The sequence below is a fragment of the Xyrauchen texanus genome, chromosome 15 (genome assembly GCF_025860055.1).
Source record: "Xyrauchen texanus isolate HMW12.3.18 chromosome 15, RBS_HiC_50CHRs, whole genome shotgun sequence".
Classification (NCBI taxonomy): domain Eukaryota; kingdom Metazoa; phylum Chordata; class Actinopteri; order Cypriniformes; family Catostomidae; genus Xyrauchen; species Xyrauchen texanus.
In genome coordinates, this window is record NC_068290.1 from 8626517 (window position 1) to 8649432 (window position 22916).

A 22916-nucleotide genomic window follows, 5' to 3' on the forward strand; every position below is an offset into this window, starting at 1 on the left:
AGATGCCTCCAAAATAGGATGGGGGGCCCTTTACGAGGGCAGGCCTGTCTCCGGCTTTTGGTCAAACCCGGAAAAGCGCCTACATATAAACTGTCTGGAAATGAAAGCGGTCGCCTTGGCTCTCAGAGCCCTGCTTCCGTACCTGAAAAACGAACACGTCCTGGTCCGAACAGATAACATGACGGTAGTTTCGTATATAAATCGCCAGGGTGGACTCAGGTCGAGCTCCCTGCACTCTGTGGCCAGAGAGCTCATCTTATGGTCACAGCACCACCTGCGCTCACTGAGAGCAGCGCATGTGCCAGGCACCCTGAACCAGGGAGCGGAGATGCTGTCCAGAGACAAGGTTCTCCCAGGAGAATGGTCTCTCCACCCCCTGACGGTTCAGTGGTTATGGCAAACCTTTGGCGAGGCAGAGGTCGACCTCTTCGCCTCCAGGGAAAATGCGCACTGCCCCCTTTTCTTCTCAAAGAGCACGGACGCGCTCGCCCAAGTCTGGCCGAGCCGCCCCTTGTATGTTTTTCCCCCGATCGCGATGCTACCTCAGCTCATCAGTCGGATCAGGGAAGTGAAATGTGCAGTGCTCCTGGTAGCCCCACTCTGGAAAAACCAAACGTGGTTTCCAGAACTGGTGCAGATGATGCAATCTGCCCCATGGCCGATTCCGTTGAGGCTAGACCTCCTCAGGCAGGCCAACGGGATGATTCTTCATCCCCGCCCCGATCTGTGGGCCGTCCATGCATGGTCCCCAGCAGACGAAAGCGACGTTAATTTACTCTGCCCGGTCAGGGCGCTCAGAGTATATTTGGAACGTTCTGCCCTGTTCAGACAGATGGAACAATTATTCGTATGCTTTGGCGGCCGCACTAAAGGTCTCGCAGTTTCAAAGCAAAGAATATCGCGCTGGATAGTGGATGCTATAGCGCTGGCTTATGAAGCCAAGGGCCTTCAATGCCCCTTAGGCGTCAGAGCTCACTCTACGAGGAGCATGGCCTCCTCGTGGGCGTGGTCGAGTGGGATACCCATTGAAGATATTTGTCGCGGCGGCAGGCTGGGCCTCACCTTCGACATTTATCAGGTTTTATAACCTACAGGTCCCCTCATTGCATTCCAACATTCTATCAGCCTGACTATAGAATGGACTGGAGTATGTATATGCTGAGCATTATCTCCTCCCTTATAGGTCCGTCTCTGACTGACTTAAAGGATTTTTTATGCATATCAGTACATAAAAAACTCAGTACATAAGATATGTGCTTGTGTTTGTACTATGAGCACCCCACCATGGACCACCTTGGAAGGCGCTCTATACTATCCCATAATGTAGCTCGCCGTTGGCCGGCTCGTGGAATAATCACTTTGCTTTAAGGCTCAGGCATCTGCCTCTGGCTTTATAGAGCGAAGTCAGCACGCACGGCGTTTTGCATGGTGTTCTCATAGCGTAAGCTACTTACGCAATAGGAGAGACCTCTCAATAGGGAACGACTCGGTTACTAACGTAACCTCGGTTCCCTGAGAGGAGGGAACGAGTATTGCGTAAGCTGCCGTGCTAGTGCTTGGTCAGTTCGCCTTCTGTCGATTGAACCTAAAGAACTCTCATGACGGGCGCCTAATATATAGCCCTAAGCCACGCCCATCTTGGCGGGCTCTGAGCGCTGTGGCCGAGCACGCGCCCATTGGTCGCGCGTTCAGAGTCGCCCCGTCATTGGTTCGAGCAAGTTGCTGCAGCACAGCTAATGACCGAGCTGCCTCGCTCATTGCTGTCTGCTGTGCAGCTGCAATGCGTTTTACATAAAGACTTCAATATTTCTAGAGAAACTGAGTTTTCCCATAGCGTAAGCTACTTATGCAATACTCGTTCGCTCCACTCAGGGAACCGAGGTTACGTTAGTAACCGAGTCGTTTTGCTTTGCAATTCATGAAGTTTTAGTTCTTGTTGGTGTTGCACTCTGCCTGTGCGTGTCAGGGTCGACTCCAGGTTATACTCAATGTCCATTACTTCTGGCGCACACAGAGTTGCTTATTTATCACAGATTACAGTCCATTACTATGTGGCCAAAACCCCTTGGCAGCTGTAAACTTAAGTGAGACATGGTTTCACTTTTAGTGTGAAATGCAGTCAGGCTACTGCTGGTGGCCAGGTTTTTTTTTATTATTTATTTTTGTACTGTTTTTAATCAACAAAAGTGATCTTTATTTTTTTTCTAATAGAAAGGTTACCATGCATCTTGGAAAGGCTTTTTGTTATGTAGTTTACTTTCTCAAATATCCTGGAAAATAGTTTGTTGATCTTTAAAAAAAAAAGTATAAGGTTATAATAAAACTGTGCAAGGTTTTTGTAGAGATCAAGATTTTGTAATGACAAAGAGATCACAGGACTAATAGGGGCTTAGCAAAGTTGAGTTAGTCAGTGTATTTTTTCACTGTACTAGCAAATAAGAGCTGTTACATTAGTTAACATCTAGTTAACAAGAGTGAATGATCCGAATCTCTCAGTAAATCTTTTAACAATTTAGCTAACTGCTAGTGTGTTTTGTGTGTGCCTAAAATTAAATGTTCTTTAAGTTATCAAGCAATGATTAAACTAATTATTTATTGCCGTTAGCTAGCTAACTGCTAGTGTAGTGAATACCTAACTTAAGATGTTATTTTACTTATGATCAAAGAAGAAATTAATTATTTATTGCAACTAGCATTAGCTAGCTAACTGCTAGTGTAGTGAATACCTAACTTAAGATGTTATTTTACTTATGATCAAAGAAGAAATTCATTATTTATTGCAACTAGCATTAGCTAGCTAACTGCTAGTGTGTTTTGTGTGTGCCTAAAATTAAATGTTCTTTAAGTTATCAAGCAATGAATAAACTAATTATTTATTACAACTAGCATTAGCTAGCTAACTGGTTTATATTTCGACATACAGTCTCTGTAAATTAGAATATGTATAGAGACAAGCGATATCCCTTATTTTAACTTCAGCTTCATTCCTTAACGTAATGATAGTTCTTCAGGCTACAAGAGATCCATAGTGCTTCAGTAATTGATTACCTTCCGGCACTGCAGATTAATGAGTAAACTATAAAGCTCAATTCAGAATTCCCTCAAGTATTCTTCTGTTCGAGACGAAATAGAGACATAACACATAACCTTAGGCTGCAATTAAAGCCAAAACGAAACAGGACAAGCAATTCTCTTTGGGGATGGTCCTTGACTTTGGAAAAGGCTCAAACTTTTACAAATGGGTCTCAGAAGAGTGATCCGTGAAGTGAAAAATACCATTCTTAAAGGGATAGTACACCCCAAAATTAATATTCTGACTTCATTTATCAGCCCTCATGTTTTTTCAAACCCATATGACTTACTTAGTGCTGTGTAACACAAAAGAAGATGTTATGCAGAATTTAAGCCTCAGTCACCTTGCACTTATACTGCATTTTTTACATACAGTCAAAGTGAATGGTGACTGAGGCTAACATTTGGCTTAACATCTCCTTTTTTAACAATTAAGAAAGAAAGACATATGGGACTGGAGCAAATAATTTCAGCGTTTGAATCTTTGAGTGAAATATCCCTTTAACGAGTCTTTTCATCTTTGAAAGGAGTAGTAATAAGAGCTTGAGTATGATGTGAAAACAGTATTGTCCAAAGCAAACTCTCATCACAAGCACCCTAATGGAATAGCATCAGAAAATAAAAAGCCTTGGAAATACAGATCTATTTCTGGTCCATGTCGGACAGCTTACTCTTCTCCATCATCTTTGTATCTGTTGTTTAGCAGAGAGGTGTTATACACAAGCAAATTATTTTATCACTTGAGATGAAGATGCCTTGCATGGCTGATAAAAGGGTTTTGTAAATACACAAGTGGATATTGTGAGCTCACCTCAATTCTAACATCTGACACGGTGGAAATTCTTTCATCCTGCTTTCTTAAATCATTTTTCCAAATCGTATTGTTATACTGAGTGCATATTTATTGCTTAGATTGGTACTTCGCATTTTCGCAGTAATGTATTATGGACTGTTAGATAGATTTTATAATCTCAAAGTGTTTATTTCTCCTACTTTCATAAGCAATCTTTCCATGGACCATAGTCAGGGTAGACATCATATTTAATTTGTGGCAAAGATCTGATCTTGTAGAATCACGTTTCTATACACCGATCAGCCACAACATTAAAATCACCTGCCTAATATTGTGTAGCTCCCCCTCGTGTCACCAAAACAGCAGCAACCCGCATCTCAGAATAGCATTCAGAGATGATATTCTTCTCACCACAATTGCACAGAGTAATTATCTGAGTTACTGTAGACTTTGTCAGTTCGAACCAGTCTGGCCATTCTTTGTTGACCTCTCTCATCAACAAAGCATTTCTGTCCACAAAACTGCCACTTGCTGGATGTTTTTTGATTTTGGCACCATTCTGAGTAAATTCTAGAGACTGTTGTGTGTGAAAATCCCAGGAGATCAACAGTTACAGAAATAGTCAAAACAGCCCATCTGGGAGCAACAATCATCCATGTGATTATCTAATCAGCCAATCATGTGGCAGCAGTGCATAAAATCATGCAGATACAGGCCAGGAGCTTCAGTTAATGTTCACATCAACCATCAGAATGAGGAAAAAATGTGATCTCAGTGATTTCGACTGTGGCATGATTGTTTGTGCCAGATGGGCTGGTTTAAGTATTTCTGTAACTGCTGATCTCCTGGGATTTTCATGGACAACAGTCTCTAGAGTTTACTCAGAATGGTGCCAAAAACAAAAAAACATACTACATTTCTACAATGGCATCTGAAACGGAAAACTATTGATTTGAACTTATGCTGCACCCAAGCCGATAGGTGTCAGTGTAAGTCAAAGATGACACAAAGACAAAAGGTACTGAGTGCACCTTAAAAAACTTCATCTGTTTGGGTGAACATTTAACTCACTTTTAGCCCCAATCAGTGGATAATTTAGCTCAGAACTGCTGCGATATGTGCAATGAACCACATAATTTAATTTAGCTAAAGTCATGTAATTTTCATGAGATCAGGCTGAAACTATGTTGTACAATTTAGGTCCTATGGGACATTATAATTATTTATTTTGTTTACTTATAACGTTTTATTGAGTTATTCAGAAAGACATATTTTCAGTGTTTTGTTGCTGAACCATCACCAACAATGTACTCAAAAGCAAAATGTTATTTTGCGACAAATTAAATATGGTGTATACTCTGAGTGAGGGGGGTTATAACGTACATTTCCATCATTACTGCTGCCAAGATCACCAGAAAATGCATACAAACATATCTTTTCAATAATATTCTGTTAACAGCCAGCTTTCTGCGAGCAGAAATAGCTTTGTGAATAAGGCACAAACAAGCCTAATTTACATAGAAAAGAGGCTTATTTTTCACTGCACAGAATAGCAATTACCTAATTAATACATACACATAGTGCAATATAACATAGCATTATATATAGGTTTTTACGCTGAAATATTGCATTCAAATGTGCCACAGCTGTTTAGTGAATTCGCCCCGGAGCTCCATTATGTGCTACCTTGGAATTCTGTGAAAATTTTTATCAGCTTTTAAAGATACATCACAGGTAAGTTAAACCATTTGATGCTGCCTGCTGTGAGTTGCAAGGTATAGTGGTATGACATATCAAAGGTTACTAAATCCAATTTACTGGCAAGACAACCTTCAGACCTTTGCTTATGTCAGCATTAGTAAAGGTTGAAGAATCACATTGATGGATGTACTGTATGTAGCATGTAGTGCAGTTCATTAGAAACAAACTTGATGCAATTACCGCACACAGTAACCCAAAGTGAACTCTCCAGGCATCGTTGGTAATGACGATCCAGTGTATCTCTGAAACAGAGGGATTATGTTAAAATTGTTGAAAATGTGATTATGCAAATCAAGGGAGCGGTGAGTTAGTGCTCAATGCCACTGCACTCAAATTCTCAATTGCTGGATGAGTTTGCAATACAGGCAGGGTTGCGAAGTCTGCATTATTCCCCACAGCATCGTGATACTTTCAAACTGATGCAGCGGGTTGATGTTTTATTCTGTGGTTTCAGAGTTTGGCATATTGCACAAACTAGATGTGAATGAAGGGGTTTTGAAGGGTTTTCGAAACAACATGGCAACAGCCAATATTCTGCACCTTCATAATGGGTATAACAGACCTAAATATGAAGTGAAAGCAACACAATACTGTATGCATTTTTACTATACAAGCAACCACCTGAAGCATGCACTTCTTCTGTTGCAATGTATTGCATTTTGTTACTTTGTAAATATTAAAAATTATAGAACTTACCGTTTTAAGGAATGTTCCAGGTTCAATACAAGTTAAGCTTAATTGAAAGCATTTGTGGCATAAATGTTGATTACCATAAAAACGTGTTGACTTGTCCCTTAAATAAAATCATGGTTATAGTAAAGTAATTACAATGGAAGTAAATCGTGCTAGACTATAAGCATTAAAATACACATAGTTTCAAAAGTATAGCCGCAAGACGTGAAAAATATAAGTGGTCACTTGATTTTAGTCTCATAAAATCTTTTACTAACCATATCTGTATAAATTATATACGATATACAGTAAGCTATTTACAATATTACAACTTTATTGTCTTGACGAAATAACAGTAACTCACTGTAGCCCAGATTTGTGCTTTTTTTGAAGACAAGCAGTGGGCAAGTCAAAAAAAAATATTTTTGGTGGTCAATATTATGCCACAAATGCTGTCGATTGATCTTAACTTGTATTGTGTCCAGAATTTTCCTTTAACACATATAATGTTATGCCTTCTGGCTATACTATTGAAACAGTGTGTAATTTAATATTTATGGACGGGCCCCATTCACTTCCAATGCAAGTGCCTTTACGGAACTGCGATGTAAGCTTTTTTTTAACAAACAAGAGAGAGAGACGTCAAAATGATTGTTTTGTGGTAATTAGCATTATGCCACAAATGCTGTTTAATTGTATTGAACCTGAAGCATTCCTTTAATGCTGATATTTACATTCTAAAGGATGACTGTAAATTAAAGGAAATCTGAAAATACTTAATATGGATTCTAAAATCTGTGGTCTATTTTGAATTTTGGTACTGGGCTTGTTTTTTGGTCATTGGGCTGGTTTTGTCGCATAGAACTGGCAACCCTGAATATAAGAGTATTTTTGCCCTTGAGGCAGTAAAAGGCTTTTCTCAACTCTTATGGTAGATGGTAGAAAGTAAGCAAAGTAAGAATAATTTAACATCCATGCAGCGGTGGATAAAGGTTGTGTGAAGGTCAGAGCCTTTGATATAGATCAGTCAAAGCCATCTGGCGAGGTTGTCTCAATGGATCTTTTCTTGAGCACTATCTAAACTATTATGGCAATGGTGCCATTTATCTATAGTCTATATCTTCTTCATCTCTGCTACAGTGCTGTCTGGAGTATATCATTCAGCTAATAGAATGTGGATTTAAATAAATGAAATCCTGACTCTCTGCTAATCTTCCTTTAAAGTTCATAAATGTTCTTCTATACAGTGGGAGTGCTAAGGCAAGCATCACTATTATTATTGCTCAAACTTAAAGGGATAGTTCCCAAAAATTCTCTCATCATTTACTGACCCTCATGCCATCCCAGATTTGTATGACTTTATTTGAAGCTCCAGAAATCACATAAAAGTAATCCATAAGACTCTAATGGTTAAATCCATATCGTCAGAAGTGAAATAATAGGTGTGGGTGAGAAAAAGATCAATATTTAAGTCATTTTTGATATAAATCTCCACTTTCAATTTCCCATTCTGAAAGTGGAGATTTATAGGAAATATTTATTTAAATATTGATCTTTTCTCACCCAAAGTGATTGCATCACTTCATAAGACATATATTGAAACACTGGAGTCATATGGATTACTTTTATTCTGCCTTAATGTGATTTCTGGAGCTTCAAAGGTCTGGTCACCATTCACTTGCATTGTATGAATCAACTAAAATTGTTGTTTGTGTTCAAGAAAGAATGTCATGCACATCTGGGACGGCATGAGGTGAGTAAATGTTGAGAGAATCTTCATTTTTGGTGAACTATCCCTTTAAATTTGGGTGCTTTTCATATCCCCTAACCCCAAATATTAAACTTGGTGCTTAACTTATCTCGTTTGTGCTACTAACACAAGTAATACCTTAAACCAGGCTCCTTTTTGAGGAGAGGTGCAGAATTAAGTGGTTGCACTTGCATGGTGGACAATAAAATGCCAATAATATTCCATAGACTTACACTGAAGGAGAGATCCAAGCTGTATCTAGAACCCAGAATTTCATATAGATTTGGGGGTGGGCTCTTTTGTCCAGTAAGCTACCACATAGCAACCACCCAGAACACCCTAGTAACTGCATAGCAATTCTTTTGCAAACACCCTCATATCTTTCTTCAGAACATGTCAAAAATCAATTTATTCTTGGTATCAACCTGAAATGGAATGTGTTTGATTTTTAAGACTGCTTAGAGCAAGAAGAGATAGTGAAACCACAACCAAAAAGAGCCAAAGTGCTTCAATCACACACAGCTTGACAAGGTCACTCTGATGCATCCCACCAAGAGACACAGAGGAGCAAGAGTGTCTCCAGTTGGTGACATTTTACACTGACCCCTGCTGCAACTGAGTGTTCCAGATTGTGATGAAGCAAAAGATTAGGCAGTTTGACAGTAGCACAGTTGTGGCTGAGCTGATGGGGTCTTTAATGTTGCACAGGGGCAGTCTGGCCATCGGGAGAGCCCGGCATTTTCTCAGTGGGACGCTGAGTAATGTGGGCCGGCATGCTGCTGTGTCCCACATGCCCGTGGACCTCATAACAAGCAAAAATGTAATAAACTCTGCAAGACAAGTCAAAACAATGGCTTTTATTTTGAAATAATGTAATGGCTATTGTTTTGAAATTGCTTACACATTGGATCACATTTTTATAGGGGCTCATTGATCCAGTACCTCATGTGGACCTCATTATTTGCCATACAAATCTCAGTAATGGTGACAACCAAAAACAACATATAAGTATAAGATGAGCTCTAAATTACAAATAACTGTAAGTTACAACAAATACAATAACAGCATTGTAAATAAAATCTACAAACAGTAAAGCAGTACATTGTCATTTGCATAATTTATTCATACCCATAGCAAAGCATTTCTGGGAGCTGAAGCATGGCTTGCTGAATAATACTCACGCCTGATAAACATGCAGAAAATAAGTAATGAAAATATTACTTTGTACCTATTTGTTTAAAGGATAGCAGAAACAGCACTTGACAAAGCATAGGGCTTTTCACTTTTTCTTTGTAATTGAATGACGATCAATTACATTAGAACATTCTTGATGTTTTTATACACAGGTTTGTGAAGTGTGATTTTGGACCAATCAAGACAAGTCATTTTTATTTGTACAGCGCTTTTCATAATACACATTGTTAAAAAAAGTCTTGAGAGGATCCAGACTCAGCTAGGGAGCCAGTCCTCCTCTGGCTTAAGAAATGTATATTGTATATGCCTATATTACTGCTATAATTTTTGAGTGCAAACTGTATACAATAATTTTTTTTTATTATTATAAAACAAATGACTGAAAAAGTGTCAACCTCAAATTGTGACTTTAAAGGAATATTCTAGGTTCAATACAAGTTAAACTCAGTCGACAGCATTTTATTTATTATTGCCACAAACATTAATTTTGACTTGTTCCTTATTTGCTTTAAAGAAGGCACAAAACCATGACATACAGATTCAATACATTAATTTGTATTGAATCTGGGATTTTCCTTTGAGGGGCTATACTAACTCTTAAAATTAGTTTTGTTGGTGTAACCTAATGTATTCTGGTAGATTCTGTGATGTTAAATAATATTTCTGACTTGAATAAAACAATTTTTAGTTTATAAAAACCCTGGGATGGGCCTGTGTAGCTCAGCGAGTATTGACGCTGACTATCACCCCTGGAGTCGGGATGAGTGTGCTGAATCCAGGCAGGTCTCCTAAGCAACCATATTGGCCAGGTTGCTAGGGACGGTAGGGACACATGGTGTAATCTCCTCGTGGTCACAACTAGTGGTTCTCGCTTTCAGTGGGATGTGTGGTAAGTTGTTTTTGGATCTCGGAGAGTAACATGAGCCTCCACATGCTGTGAGTCTCCACGGTGTCATGCACAATGAGCCATGTGATAAAATGCGTGGAGTGATGGTCTCAGAAGCAGAGACAAATGAGACTTGTCCTCTGCCACCCGGATTGAGGTGAGTAACCGCGCCTTCACGAGGACCTACTAAGTAGTGGAAATTGGGCATTCCAAATTGGGGAGAAAAGGCAATAAAAAAATAATAATAATAAAAAAAAAAAACCTGGGAACCCTGAACCAAGCGGCCAGTGTAACCGGTCCTGCTTCACTTGTCCCATGCAGGATTTGAACCGGTGTCTCCGGCATGTTAGGCAGGTGCGTTAACAAGAGGCTAAAGGCTACATCCCCTAGCGTCAGTCGCTAGTGCTCTTGAGGCCAGGGGAGTGAGGTTTACATGCTGCACAGCTACCAACCAGCTGGCTACCTTTACACCAGCTATATATCCTGTTGTCATGGTCATAGATATTTAGGGGAAAAGCTAGATACATGATCGATTGTTTTTTTTTATTGCATATTGCCTGGTTACGGCACGGAATTCATAAGCAACAACCAATGTGAAGTTTTTTATTAAGCTCGTTCATGGTTCTGCTAAAAAGTGTCGAGGGACAGTTTGTTTTCTAGGTCCTTGACACCTTTCTAATCTCCTGGAATAGGAAATCTGTCAAGCCAAAATAATGTCAATATAAATAGATATCATCAGGATATAATACTTTAATGGGGTAAAAGGGAAAGGAGGAGGTGAGAACCAGCTTGACAATATAAATAATCCTTTAATGGTTAACTTAAAGCAAAAGACATAAAACACAAACGCATACAAGGCAGCTGCCTATAGCTCTCTCTCTCTTCCTAACTGCTGCCTCCGGCCGCCTTTATCCCTCCCATGGGCTTGATTTGCCTGATTAGGGGACCGGGCATGCGTCATCATGGCCCGGCCCCACCGTCCTCCTTGCCACACTCCTCCCTCCATTGCTTCATGTTGCTTCAGCCCCCAGCATGACGTACACCCCCCTCCCCCTCATTTCCGAGGGGCATGCTCTTCCGGCCCCACCTGGCAGCAGGTTTTCCCCACCTCCTCAGACCTGGGAGGGAGTCAAAGGGAGGGAAAAACATAAAAAAAGAGAGGGAAATGCCAACACGGAGCAACAGCGGGAGAGAGAGAGAGAGGAGAGAGAGTTAAAAAAAAAACTTACGCGCCAGTTCTCTGATATGCCATAGCCTGGTCCTCGGTAACTCCTCCACCCTGTGGATGACAGCCACTCCTCCTCAGCTGGGTCAGAGGCAGTCCTCCGGCCTCTGGCGGACGGAAAGCCCCGCCGCGTTTTGGTGGATGGTAGGGGTCTCCTCCATCCCTGGCAGCGGCAACACTTTTTTTTAGTGCTCATGCTCACTTGCATTTTAGTTTATTTATATGACATAATCAATGCAATAACTGTATTGATTTGTAAAACAGAATCAAGGACTAACTGTGTAAATCCAATGTTTGGTTAGCAAAAGATGTAGAGCGACACAATTTAACTCTGGGCTTAATTAAGGCTGGTCCCATGTATAGACAGACACATTTATCTCACTGTTTGTGGTAAATTGCTCCAATCTTTGCTCTATATTGTGGGGTTTCACCTTATGATATTTATGTGTTTGCTTTTGATAGTTTGAGAGCTCCAGAGCGTTGGATCAGAGACGACATCTACGGCTTCAGCCCTCCAGGCCATGAGTAGTTTCAAAGGGAAGGATGTGGAAAAACAGGGCATCAAGCTGCCAAAAAAATGGGTTGATCACAATGACAAAGTACGTTCAGTTGTGTGTGTTTTATACATGTGATTATATTCATTAGATTGTAAATATTTGCTCTGGCATTGATTTGTTTTAACTACAGTTCATAATTGAATTAATTGAATCCATCATGATGTATGAAATTTGGTCACTATTTAGTTTAATTCAGACGTCATTTATGTGCACGCATGAGTGAACTAATGTCAAACATAAAATCGCAACAACACAGCCTGAGTTGACAAAGTTAATAAGCAGCTTCATTGTACTAATAATCATTCATCAAAAATGAAAATCCTCTCATCATTTATTCACCCTCATGCCATCCCAGATGTGTGACTTTCTTTCTTCTGCAGAACACAAAGATTTTAGAAGAATATCTCAGCTCTGTAGGTCCATACAATGCAAGTGAATGGTGACCAGACCTTTGAAGCACATAAAGGCAGCATAAAAATAATGCATAAGACTCCAGTGGTTTAATCCATGTCTTCAGAAGCAAGACTATTTTCGAAAACTAAAACTGAAACAAGAACGAAAATTATTGATTAAAAAACATTTTCGTAAACAGAAATAAAATATTTCAAAATAAATGTAAAACTAAATGAAACTAACAGCAGTTATTAAAAAAACGAACTGAAATTTAAAAAGAATCTCAAACCTTAGGGTCTGGGTTTGAGTTAGAGGGTAGATTTCCTAAAATATGCATTTCTGTTCACAGTATTAAATAATTTACAACTAAAAGCAACACCCTTTACAACTCACTAATGGCAATCCTCTGTTGACATTTCACCTGGAAACTGGAGCTTGCACAGACAGATACATTCAAAAACACCTCCCACTTTTGCCACTTTGGTCAGTGGTTTGAATTTTGCTAAGCACAGACCGAGTTTTGGTCAAGAACTGTCGACCTACTGTTGTAGAATTCAGAGTTAGATCAGTCTGAATCAGGTTCTGATGGATTTTTTGGAACTGGAAATAGGTGAATTGTAATTTTTATACCAATACATCGTAATATTCATCAGTTATTACAGTGCTTGCAAGACAGAACTATATTGAACTACATTGCTTTGAGGTCATCTACAGGTGAAACTCAAAAAATTAGAATATCGTGCAAAAGTTCATTAATTTCCAGGTGAAACTAATATATTATATAGACTCATTACAAGCAAAGTAAGATATTTCAAGCCTTTATTTGATATAATTTTGATGATTATGGCTTATAGCTTATGAAAACCCCAAATTCAGAATCTCAGAAAATTAGAATATTGTGAAAAGGTTCAGTATTGTAGGCTCAAAGTGTCACACTCTAATCAGCTAAACACCTGCAAAGGGTTCCTGAGCCTTTAAATGGTCTCTCAGTCTGGTTCAGTTGAATTCACAATCATGGGGAAGACTGCTGACCTGACAGTTGTGCAGAAAACCATCATTGACACCCTCCACAAGGAGGGAAAGCCTCAAAAGGTAATTGCAAAAGAAGTTGGATGTTCTCAAAGTGCTGTATCAAAGCACATTAATAGAAAGTTAAGTGGAAGGGAAAAGTGTGGAAGAAAAAGGTGCACAAGCAGCAGGGATGACCGTAGCCTGGAGAGGATTGTCAGGAAAAGGCCATTCAAATGTGTGGGGAGCTTCACAAGGAGTGGACTGAGGCTGGAGTTACTGCATCAAGAGCCACCACACACAGACGGGTCCTGGACATGGGCTTCAAATGTCAAACGTCTTACCTGGGCTAAAGAAAAAAAGAACTGGTCTGTTGCTCAGTGGTCCAAAGTTCTCTTTTCTGATGAGAGCAAATTTTGCATCTCATTTGGAAACCAAGGTCCCAGAGTCTGGAGGAAGAATGGAGAGGCACACAATCCAAGATGCTTGAAGTCCAGTGTGAAGTTTCCTCAGTCTGTGTTGGTTTGGGGAGCCATGTCATCGGCTGGTGTTGGTCCTGTAAGGCGGGTGCCAGTGAGTCTGGGCTACTCCTCGAGAAAACAAAAGGCTCTCATGAGAATTAACATCTGAACTCTCTCTCGCAGATGTAACAGCAACATCCGAGATGCAACATACTGTGCAGCTAACACCTCCCTTCTAAAGTATCTTCATCTTACTCCTCCTCCTCACTTAAAGCTCACTAAAAACCTATGCAATGTGAAGTGTGTACAAAAAGTAACTATAACATGTTTGGTATCATTTAAAGTCTCTCAGTGCGCCTGGTAAACTGGTCTCATCCTCCCAGCCATAATGAAAAGCTAAAAGAAGTTATAAAATATGTGAAATGTGGTGTGCCCCTTAAAGGTGTGCCCTCCCCAGATCCTCCATACCTCCTGTATGTTAATCTACAGGAACCCCCTCAACAGGGGACCAAAATCTAATTATAATGACAGACACCACCATTTGGTAAGCATGTTGAATTATCGGGGTATTTAAGGAGAGGCCACACATTGCTCAGGGCTCTCTGTAATCAGACGATCCCAAACAGTTTACTGTTTGTAGTTTATTTCAGGTGATTGCAATTCGTATTTCTTATGTTTTGATAAAATGTCTAACTTTGACTTATCAATGTCTAATTGGAATTGATGAATTGATTATGTTACCTGGTCAATAAATTGTCAACATTTGATTTTATTCTGACTGACTCTGACATTGTGTTTCCCAAACAGATTAAGCGATTCAGTATGTTACGCAAGTCTGCGTCAGATTAGTGACGACTAATATTTGGCATCGATTCAAGTGTACTTGGTTTGCAAAGACAAAAAGGGAATTTCCGTTTAGAACAGCAAACGCTGGTTGACCAATCTAAATTCGGGTGTCTAACCTCTGTTTTAATTTGATGTTTCTCCAGATAAGTGTACGTGGGAAACCACGCATGGCCAATCCAAAGCTATTATAAGAGAAGTTATGTTGGTCAACTTACATCTGTAATAGTGGCCGTGACCTCTACTGAAGAAAACGTTAAGTTACATTCAAGTGTATGCAATTCCATGGGGCTATACTGAAGTATCTTTGATTGTGTATACGTGAACGTAACCGATCTCAGGTATATAGCAATTACCTCTGTTTGATGATCCAATACTGGCCGCTTGTGATCGTGAGACCCGCGGTGTAGAGAAAACACGCGAGGACCTCAAAGCGACATAGTTTCTTAATCTAAACGGGTAAAATATAATTAAAGAGTTAAAGGAATAATCAAACATTCGCTCACTTTTAATGATACTCAGATATCTTTAAAAACCTTTTTCATTTATGGAGTCAGATGAAATAACGAGATAATACATAAGAGAAAATGTATTTCATTTAATATTGTTGTGTTGCGTACAAGAAAGACTGTAACGCGCAGAGACCTTCACCCGTATTATTGGAGACCGTCATTGGACCGATAAACGGGCTTACAGTCCACTGTGCTTTATTAAGTCCAGAGTCAATGCAGCCGTCTACCGGGACATTTTAGAGCACTTCATGCTTCCTTCAGCAGACAAGCTTTATGGAGATGCTGACTTCATTTTCCAGCAGGACTTGGCACCTGCCCACACTGCCAAAAGTACCAAAACCTGGTTCAATGACCATGGTATTACTGTGCTTGATTGGCCAGCAAACTCGCCTGACCTGAACCCCATAGAGAATCTATGGGGCATTGCCAAGAGAAAGATGAGAGACATGAGACCAAACAATGCAGAGGAGCTGAAGGCCGCTATTGAAGCATCTTGGTCTTCCATAACACCTCAGCAGTGCCACAGGCTGATAGCATCCATGCCACGCCGCATTGAGGCAGTAATTAATGCAAAAGGGGCCCAAACCAAGTACTGAGTACATATGCATGATTATACTTTTCAGAGGGCCGACATTTCTGTATTTAAAATCCTTTTTTTTATTGATTTCATGTAATATTCTAATTTTCTGAGATTCTGAATTTGGGGTTTTCATAAGCTGTAAGCCATAATCATCAAAATTATATCAAATAAAGGCTTGAAATATCTTACTTTGCTTGTAATGAGTCTATATAATATATTAGTTTCACCTTTTAAGTTGAATTACTGAAATTAATGAACTTTTGCACGATATTCTAATTTTTTGAGTTTCACCTGTATATGTTAGTGTTCTCTTAAAAGTTGACAAATAGTAGTATTTCCTTCAGGAAATGCACATCTTTAAGTTACAGTTTTATCTACAAGATTTTTAAACATTCTGAAGCTATTGTTTGCTTTTGTTACATTGTTTCATTGTGTTCCATTTTTTTTACCTAACATTGTGTCTCTTTTATCTTTTTCCATTATTCTGTTCTGAAATGCATGCGATGTTAGATCCCCACAGACCGCACGATGGTTGTTGGTGGAGTCATGGGAGGAGGAGACTCCTACAATCCTGCAGGAGGACCATTGAAGAAACGGCGCCAGCGCTATGTGGAGAAGGATGGGAAGTGCAACGTCCACCATGGAAACGTGCGTGAAACCTACCGTTACCTAACGGACATCTTTACCACACTTGTGGATTTAAAGTGGCGTTTCAATCTTTTGGTGTTTACACTCGTCTACACCACCACATGGGTGTTCTTTGGTCTCATTTGGTGGCTCATCGCCTATGTGCGTGGAGACCTGGACCATGCTGACGACAATGACTGGATACCTTGCGTAAATAACCTCAACGGGTTTGTCTCAGCTTTCCTTTTCTCAATTGAGACGGAAACCACTATTGGTTATGGGTACCGTGTCATTACAGACAAATGTCCTGAGGGTATCATCCTTCTTCTGGTGCAAGCCATCTTGGGCTCTATTGTCAATGCCTTCATGGTGGGCTGTATGTTTGTTAAGATCTCACAGCCAAAGAAACGTGCTGAAACGCTCATGTTCTCCAACACAGCTGTGATTTCAATGCGGGACAACAAACTGTGTTTAATGTTCCGTGTCGGTGACTTGCGTAACTCGCACATTGTGGAGGCCTCCATTAGGACAAAGTTGATCCGCTCTAAGCAGACCAAGGAAGGAGAGTTCATCCCTCTAAACCAGACGGACATCAATGTAGGGTTTGACACAGGGGACGATCGGCTTTTCCTGGTGTCACCTCTGATCATTTGTCATGAGATTAATGAAAACAGCCCCTTCTGGGAGATCTCTCAAGATCAACTGGCACGAGACGAGTTTGAAATAGTCGTCATCTTGGAAGGAATGGTGGAGGCCACAGGTGAGGGTAGATCATGGAGAATGAGAGAGAAAGAGAGAGAGTGGTCAGGGTTTGGCTGGTTAGCATGGGCCAGTTCGCCTCTGCTGTTAGATGCCGTAACTAAACCATTATGTGTGCATGTGGAGCGGAGGGGGGCGGGGCCGGGTCGGAATATTGCGCGCCCGGTCCCCAATCGACCTGATGAGGCGCGCGAGGGATAAAGGCGGCCGGTGACGATGGTTCGAGAGAGAGAGAATTACGGGCATGTCCGTCGTGTGTGTGTGTGTTTGTTTATGCTTTTGGTTTAAGTTTTCTTTAAAATTATGATTTATGTTGACTGGTTCTCGCCTCCTCCTTGCCCATCCTTAACAGTGTTACAAAACACACAAACATAAACACACACAAGACGGACATGCCCGTAATTCTCTCTCTCTCGAACCATCGTCATCAGCCGCCTTTATCCCTCACGCGCCTCATCAGGCCGATTGGGGACCGGGCGCGTGATATTCCGACCCGGCCCCGCCCCTCTCTGCTCCACACTGCACTAAGCATCTTTTTCCATTCATGGCCATTCAAAAGTAGCCATGTGTTCTGACAAAATAGAAGATGAACATATGAATAATTCATTTTCTTAATCCGTATTTTTGTCATGTTTTACAGTAAAAAGAAGCTAAATTGCATCTTGTTTTAAGGAGGTTGATATACTCTTACTGGAAAACAAGAATAAAATACTGATTAAGAAAATTATTTTTGCAGTGCATGGTGCCATCAGGCAATCAGCATCGTCAGGAGGAAATAGAGCGCAACAGTTTGGTTCTGGAAGTAAAAATGCCATTAATTTTTCCATAGGGGAATTTTATTATTAATGATAACTTATAAACCTTTAAAGACAGACGTGAGCTCTGAGTTTGTTAATCTGCTTCAAATATGCTTCTACTAAAGCCGTCAGTCCTTGTTATATCAACTTAATTGCGGAATTCCTGGTTAATGACTACTCTACCCATGATCCTGAGAGGGAAAATCCACTAATCAGAGAATTGCGAACCATGCATCATTAGCCCATCTCCATTCACATTGCAAATACTGCAATCGAGTTGGTCTCGCTACACTCTTAAACTACTTATATATTTGTCTTAGAGCTGTCAAAATGAACGCGTTAAGGCATGCGATTAATTTAAGTTTAACACGTTCATTTTTCTTAATCGTGATTAAAGCATTTACCGTTAATAAAGCATAAACGTATCGGTTACCTAACGTAACCTCGGTTCTCTCTAGATGAGGGAACGAGTATTGCGTAAGCTAGCTTACGCTACGGGAAAGATTCATCTTTTCTGAGATATTGAAGCCAAAAAATTATCCTTAATTTTTGTATCCATTATCAACGCAGTCGCGGCAGCTGCAGACCTTGAGCGGGCTAGCTAGCGAGCTCATAGGTTGCTCTGCGACAACTGCTGCAGCCTATAGACGAGCTTGGGCGAACTCGCATCCAATGAGAAGCGTCGCGGCTCACTGCATCAAAGCCCGCCAAAAGGGCGTGACTAGAGTGCATATAAGCGTGGTTAAGTAGGCTGGAACCCTGGTTTTCATTGACTGAAGCGAAAAGTAGCTGCGTAGGCGCTGAGCACGGCCGGCTACGCAATACTCGTTCCCTCATCTAGAGAGACCGAGGTTACGTTAGGTAACCGATACGTTCTCTTCACGAGAGGTTCTCTCGTATTGCGTAAGCTAACTACGCTTCACGGGAACCCATTGTCAGCGCCGTCGTGCTCAAGCATCCACTGTATAAGCCCCAGGGAATTAAGGGGGACCGGGGAGCCCTTATGAGTGGGGAAATAATATTTGGCCGGCAAGAATCGCGGGTCATTGATTGTGTAATACATAAGCACATAGTAGGGCCGGGAGCGACAGGCGGCGGTGCGGTCTGTGTGGAATGTGTCCCATCAGTGCAGCTCACCAGGGGAGCTGTAGCGTGATAAACCGCTAGTAGTTTTGCCTGCAGAGCGGGCACTTCCATATTGTAAAATCTGACAAAGGTGGAGGGAAGTCCATCCCGCTGCCACACATATGTCGTGAATGGAAATTCCGCTGGACCATGCCCACGAGGATGCCATGCCTCTAGTGGAGTGAGCCCTAATGCCCAGCGGGCATGGCAGGTCTTTGTGGCGTATGCAGCAGCAATAGCGTCCACTATCCATCTAGATAGTGTCTGTTTCGGCGGCGAGACCTTTGGTGCGCCCTCGAGCAAGCGAAAAGCTGCTCGGGCGTCTGAAAGCAGCGGGCGTGCAGTACTACAATCTCAGTGCTCTGACCGGGCAAAGGAGATTGGCGTCGCGTTCGCTATCCGGTGCTGGCAGCGCCGATAGGAAATGACCTGTGCTCTGAAAGGAGTACCGATCACCTTGGGAACATAGCCGTGTCTAGGCTTTAAAATGACCTTGGAGTCACTTGGTCCAAACTCAAGACGCATGGCGCTGACAGACAGCGCGTGAAGGTCTCCCACGCGTTTGACTGATGACAGGGCAGTCAGAAAAGCGGTTTTGAGTGAAAGGTATTTCAAATCCACGGATTGAAGTGGTTCGAAAGGGGGCTTTCATAGTTTGAGAACTATAGAAAGATCCCAGATAGGAACTCGATGGAGGCGTGGGGGTTCATCCTTCTAGCTCCCCTGAGGAAGCGGATGACCAGCTCGTTTTTACCCCATGACTGGCCGTGCAGGGGTTCAGCGAGCGCCGCAGCGGCCGCCACTCACTTTGGCGTGGATGGGGATCTGCCCTCATCCAGCAGCTCTTGTAGAAATCTGAGCAGCGACGACACCCCACATGTCCGTGGGTCCAGGTCTCTGTCGGTGCACCATTTTGAGAACACAGACCATTTTGGCGCATAGAGTCTTCTCGTGGAAGGGGCTCTAGCGTGTATGATGGTGTTTATTACTCCTTCTGGCAGAGCGGCGGGTGGTCGTTGATCACCCGCATGCAGCCCAGCGCTCTGGGTGGGGATGCCAGATTGTGCCGCTGAGCTTGAGAGGAGATCTGCTCTCACTGGGATGGGCCACGGCTGTCAGTGACAGCTGCGTAAGCTCCGGGAACCATGTCTGATTCTCCCAGCGGGGCTATGAGGAGCACCGAGTGGCGCGTTCCCTGATCCTCTGCATTACCTGTGGCAATAGCGAGGCGGGAGGGAAGGCGTAAAGCGGGCGTCTGGGCCAGTCCTGGGCCAGCGGCGTCCTCGCTTTCGAGAAAAATACTGGGCAGTGAGAGTTCTCTTTGGGCGCTAAAGAGGTCTATCTCTGCTCTGCCGAATAGGTGCCATAGCGTCTGGACTGTTTGGCGTGCAGGGACCATTCCCTGGGGAATATTGTCTCTGGACAGTCTGTCGGGCCGTCGTTCAGGTGGCCTGGCACGTCGCGTCGCCCTCAGCGGCGCAGGTGGCACTGGGACCAACTCAGTATGCGTTTTGTCAGATGGAAGAGGTTCCTGGATCTGACACCGCCCTGGCGGTTTAGGTAGGATACCACAGATCTGTTGTCGAGCGGACCAGGGCGTGGTGACCCTGAATGACGGGAGAAAGCGCCGCGGCGTACTCGACCGCTATCATTTCCAGACAATTTATGTGAAGGAGCTTTTCCTGAACTGACCATAGGCGAAACCGGAGAGCCCTCGCGAGACCGCGCCCCAACCCGTGTTGGGCGCGTCTGTCGAGATGACTTTCGGCGAGATACAGCTCCCATTGTCACTCCCGCTGATACCATTCGGCCACTGTCCAGGGCTGCAGAGCTGATATGCAGGTCTGAGTCACCTTGATGGGCTGGCGGCCTGTGGCCCAAGCCCGGCGAGGCAGCGGTGTTTAGCCAATGCTGAAGCGAGCATGTGCAGTAAACCCAGCTGAAGTACTGCTGCGGCTGAGGCCATGTAACCTAGCACTCTCTGGAATTTCTTCAGAGCGTGAGGCTGTTCATCTGAAAAGATGCGGCTAGTCAGCTGAACACGGCGTCTTGCGCTGTGTAGATAAGCGAGCCGTCATTGCCACGGAGTCTAGTTCTATTCCCAGGAAGGAAATGGTCTGACTGGGCTGTAGTGAGCTCTTGGTCCAATTGACTGCAAGACCCAAACTGTTCAGATGGCTGAGGAGAACTGCTCTGTGAGACAGAAGCTCCATATGTGACTGAGCCATAATCAGCCAGTCGTCCAAATAGTTCAGAATTCGCAAACCCTGACTCCGCAGGGAGTGCGGCGCCGCATCCATGCGCCTGTGAAAGTCACGAGGTGCTAAGGACAGGCGAGCGGAAGGACGGTGTATTGATAAACCTGGCCGTCGAGGCGAATCTCAAGAATGGCCTGTGACGGGGATTTATCTGAATCTGAAAGTATGCATCTTTCAGATCGAGAGAAATAAACCAGTCCCCTGGCGCACATGCGCGAGGAGTTTCCTGATTGTAAGCATTTTGAACGGTCTTTTTGCAAGCACCTTGTTCAAAACCCTGAGATCTAATATGGGTCTGAGGCCGCCGTCTTTCTTGGGAACAAGAAAATAGCGGCTGTAAAGCCCGACTTCGCTCAGAGAGGGTGGCACTTTTTCTATGGCCCTTTTGCACAGAAGGCTTGCTATTTCTGAACGAAGCATGCACGCTGCTTCCGTGTTCACAGTGGTTTCGAGCCGCGCTCTGAAGCGAGGGGCGGCGATCGAACTGTAGCAAATAGCCCTGTTGTATTGTGCTTAACACCCACTTGGATATCCCTGGAATAGCTTCCCACGCTTTGAAGCGTAACGCTAGAGGGTGAATGGCCAATTCGCTCTGATTGCCGCACACAGAGCGCTGAACAAAATGTGTGAGCGCGTTTAGTGTGTTCATGCATGATTGCTCGCAGACAGCATGAACAGGCTGTTTTGTGAGTGACTTCCGATTGGAATGAATGGGGAAAGAGTCACATCTGTTACGTGATGCGCAAGCATAGTCATGGGCACGGGACTTACACACAGAGGAATGGTTGCTGGCCGTGTAACAGAGCGGGCAGAGAATGGGCGCGCGCACGCATTTGCGGGCGCATTTATTGACTCTAGCGCTTCGAGCGGTTCAGTAACCGCTTTATGTGAGCGTGCTCTGGTGGGGACACGAGACATGCAGTGCTTGTGTGCAGAAGTGAACACTGGATTGTGGGCACATTTTCTACACATAGGGCTGGTCGTGTGACAGAGCGGGCAGAGAATGGGCGCGCGCGCATTTGTGGGCGCCTTCATTGACTCTGGCGCTCGGCGGTTCAGTAACCGCTTTATGAGGCGATGCTCTGATAGGGGCACGGGATGTGTTATGCTTGTGTGTAGGGGCGAACACTGGGTTGTGGGCACTTTTTCTACACATAAGACATGTTTGCTCTTTACAAGATTTATTTGGGTCGCCGTGAAAGCGGCGTTTGAGTCTGAGCAAGCGGGCAGTGTCACCGGCTTGTTGGCTGCTAAATTCACCACTGTAGTAGCCTGAGAGAAGGGGACTGACAGGGGGTAAAGCTTTGACAGTGGTCGGCCGGCGGGACTGAGCCGTCGTTTGTTCAACACAGTTAGGAAGACTCGGCTGCTTTCGGGTTTCAGCGTTACCTTAGATCGAGGCCAGCGGGGAGGCGGTCTCGCGGCGGCTGTCTGGCGCTGATCGAGGCGGCACGCCCTGTCGACGCTAGAAGTCTGAGATTGTTGAACTGGAGCTGTGAAGAGGCTCGTGCAGGAGGCTGATCACGTGAGCGGCCTGCAGAGGAGCTAGCGTGACGCGGCAGGAAGAGGTTCATGGCTTGGGTGGCTTTCTGGACTTCTGAGAAGCGGTCAACAATGCCACTCACAGCGAGCCGAAGAGACCG

At 43.1% G+C, this 22916-nt stretch overlaps 1 protein-coding gene across 2 annotated transcripts in view; it reads left to right on the plus strand.

Annotated features, from left to right (window-relative positions):
- The window catches only part of kcnj21 (potassium inwardly rectifying channel subfamily J member 21), a 42723-nt gene that overhangs the window by 7904 nt on the left and 11903 nt on the right, over positions 1 to 22916 (plus strand). For both annotated transcript variants that reach the window (XM_052144221.1, XM_052144222.1), the window contains 2 exons: positions 11816 to 11952; positions 16218 to 17094. In XM_052144221.1, the coding sequence (XP_052000181.1) occupies positions 11875 to 11952; positions 16218 to 17094 (955 nt within the window). In that variant the 5' untranslated portion in view covers positions 11816 to 11874. The remainder of the gene's footprint in view (positions 1 to 11815; positions 11953 to 16217; positions 17095 to 22916) is intronic.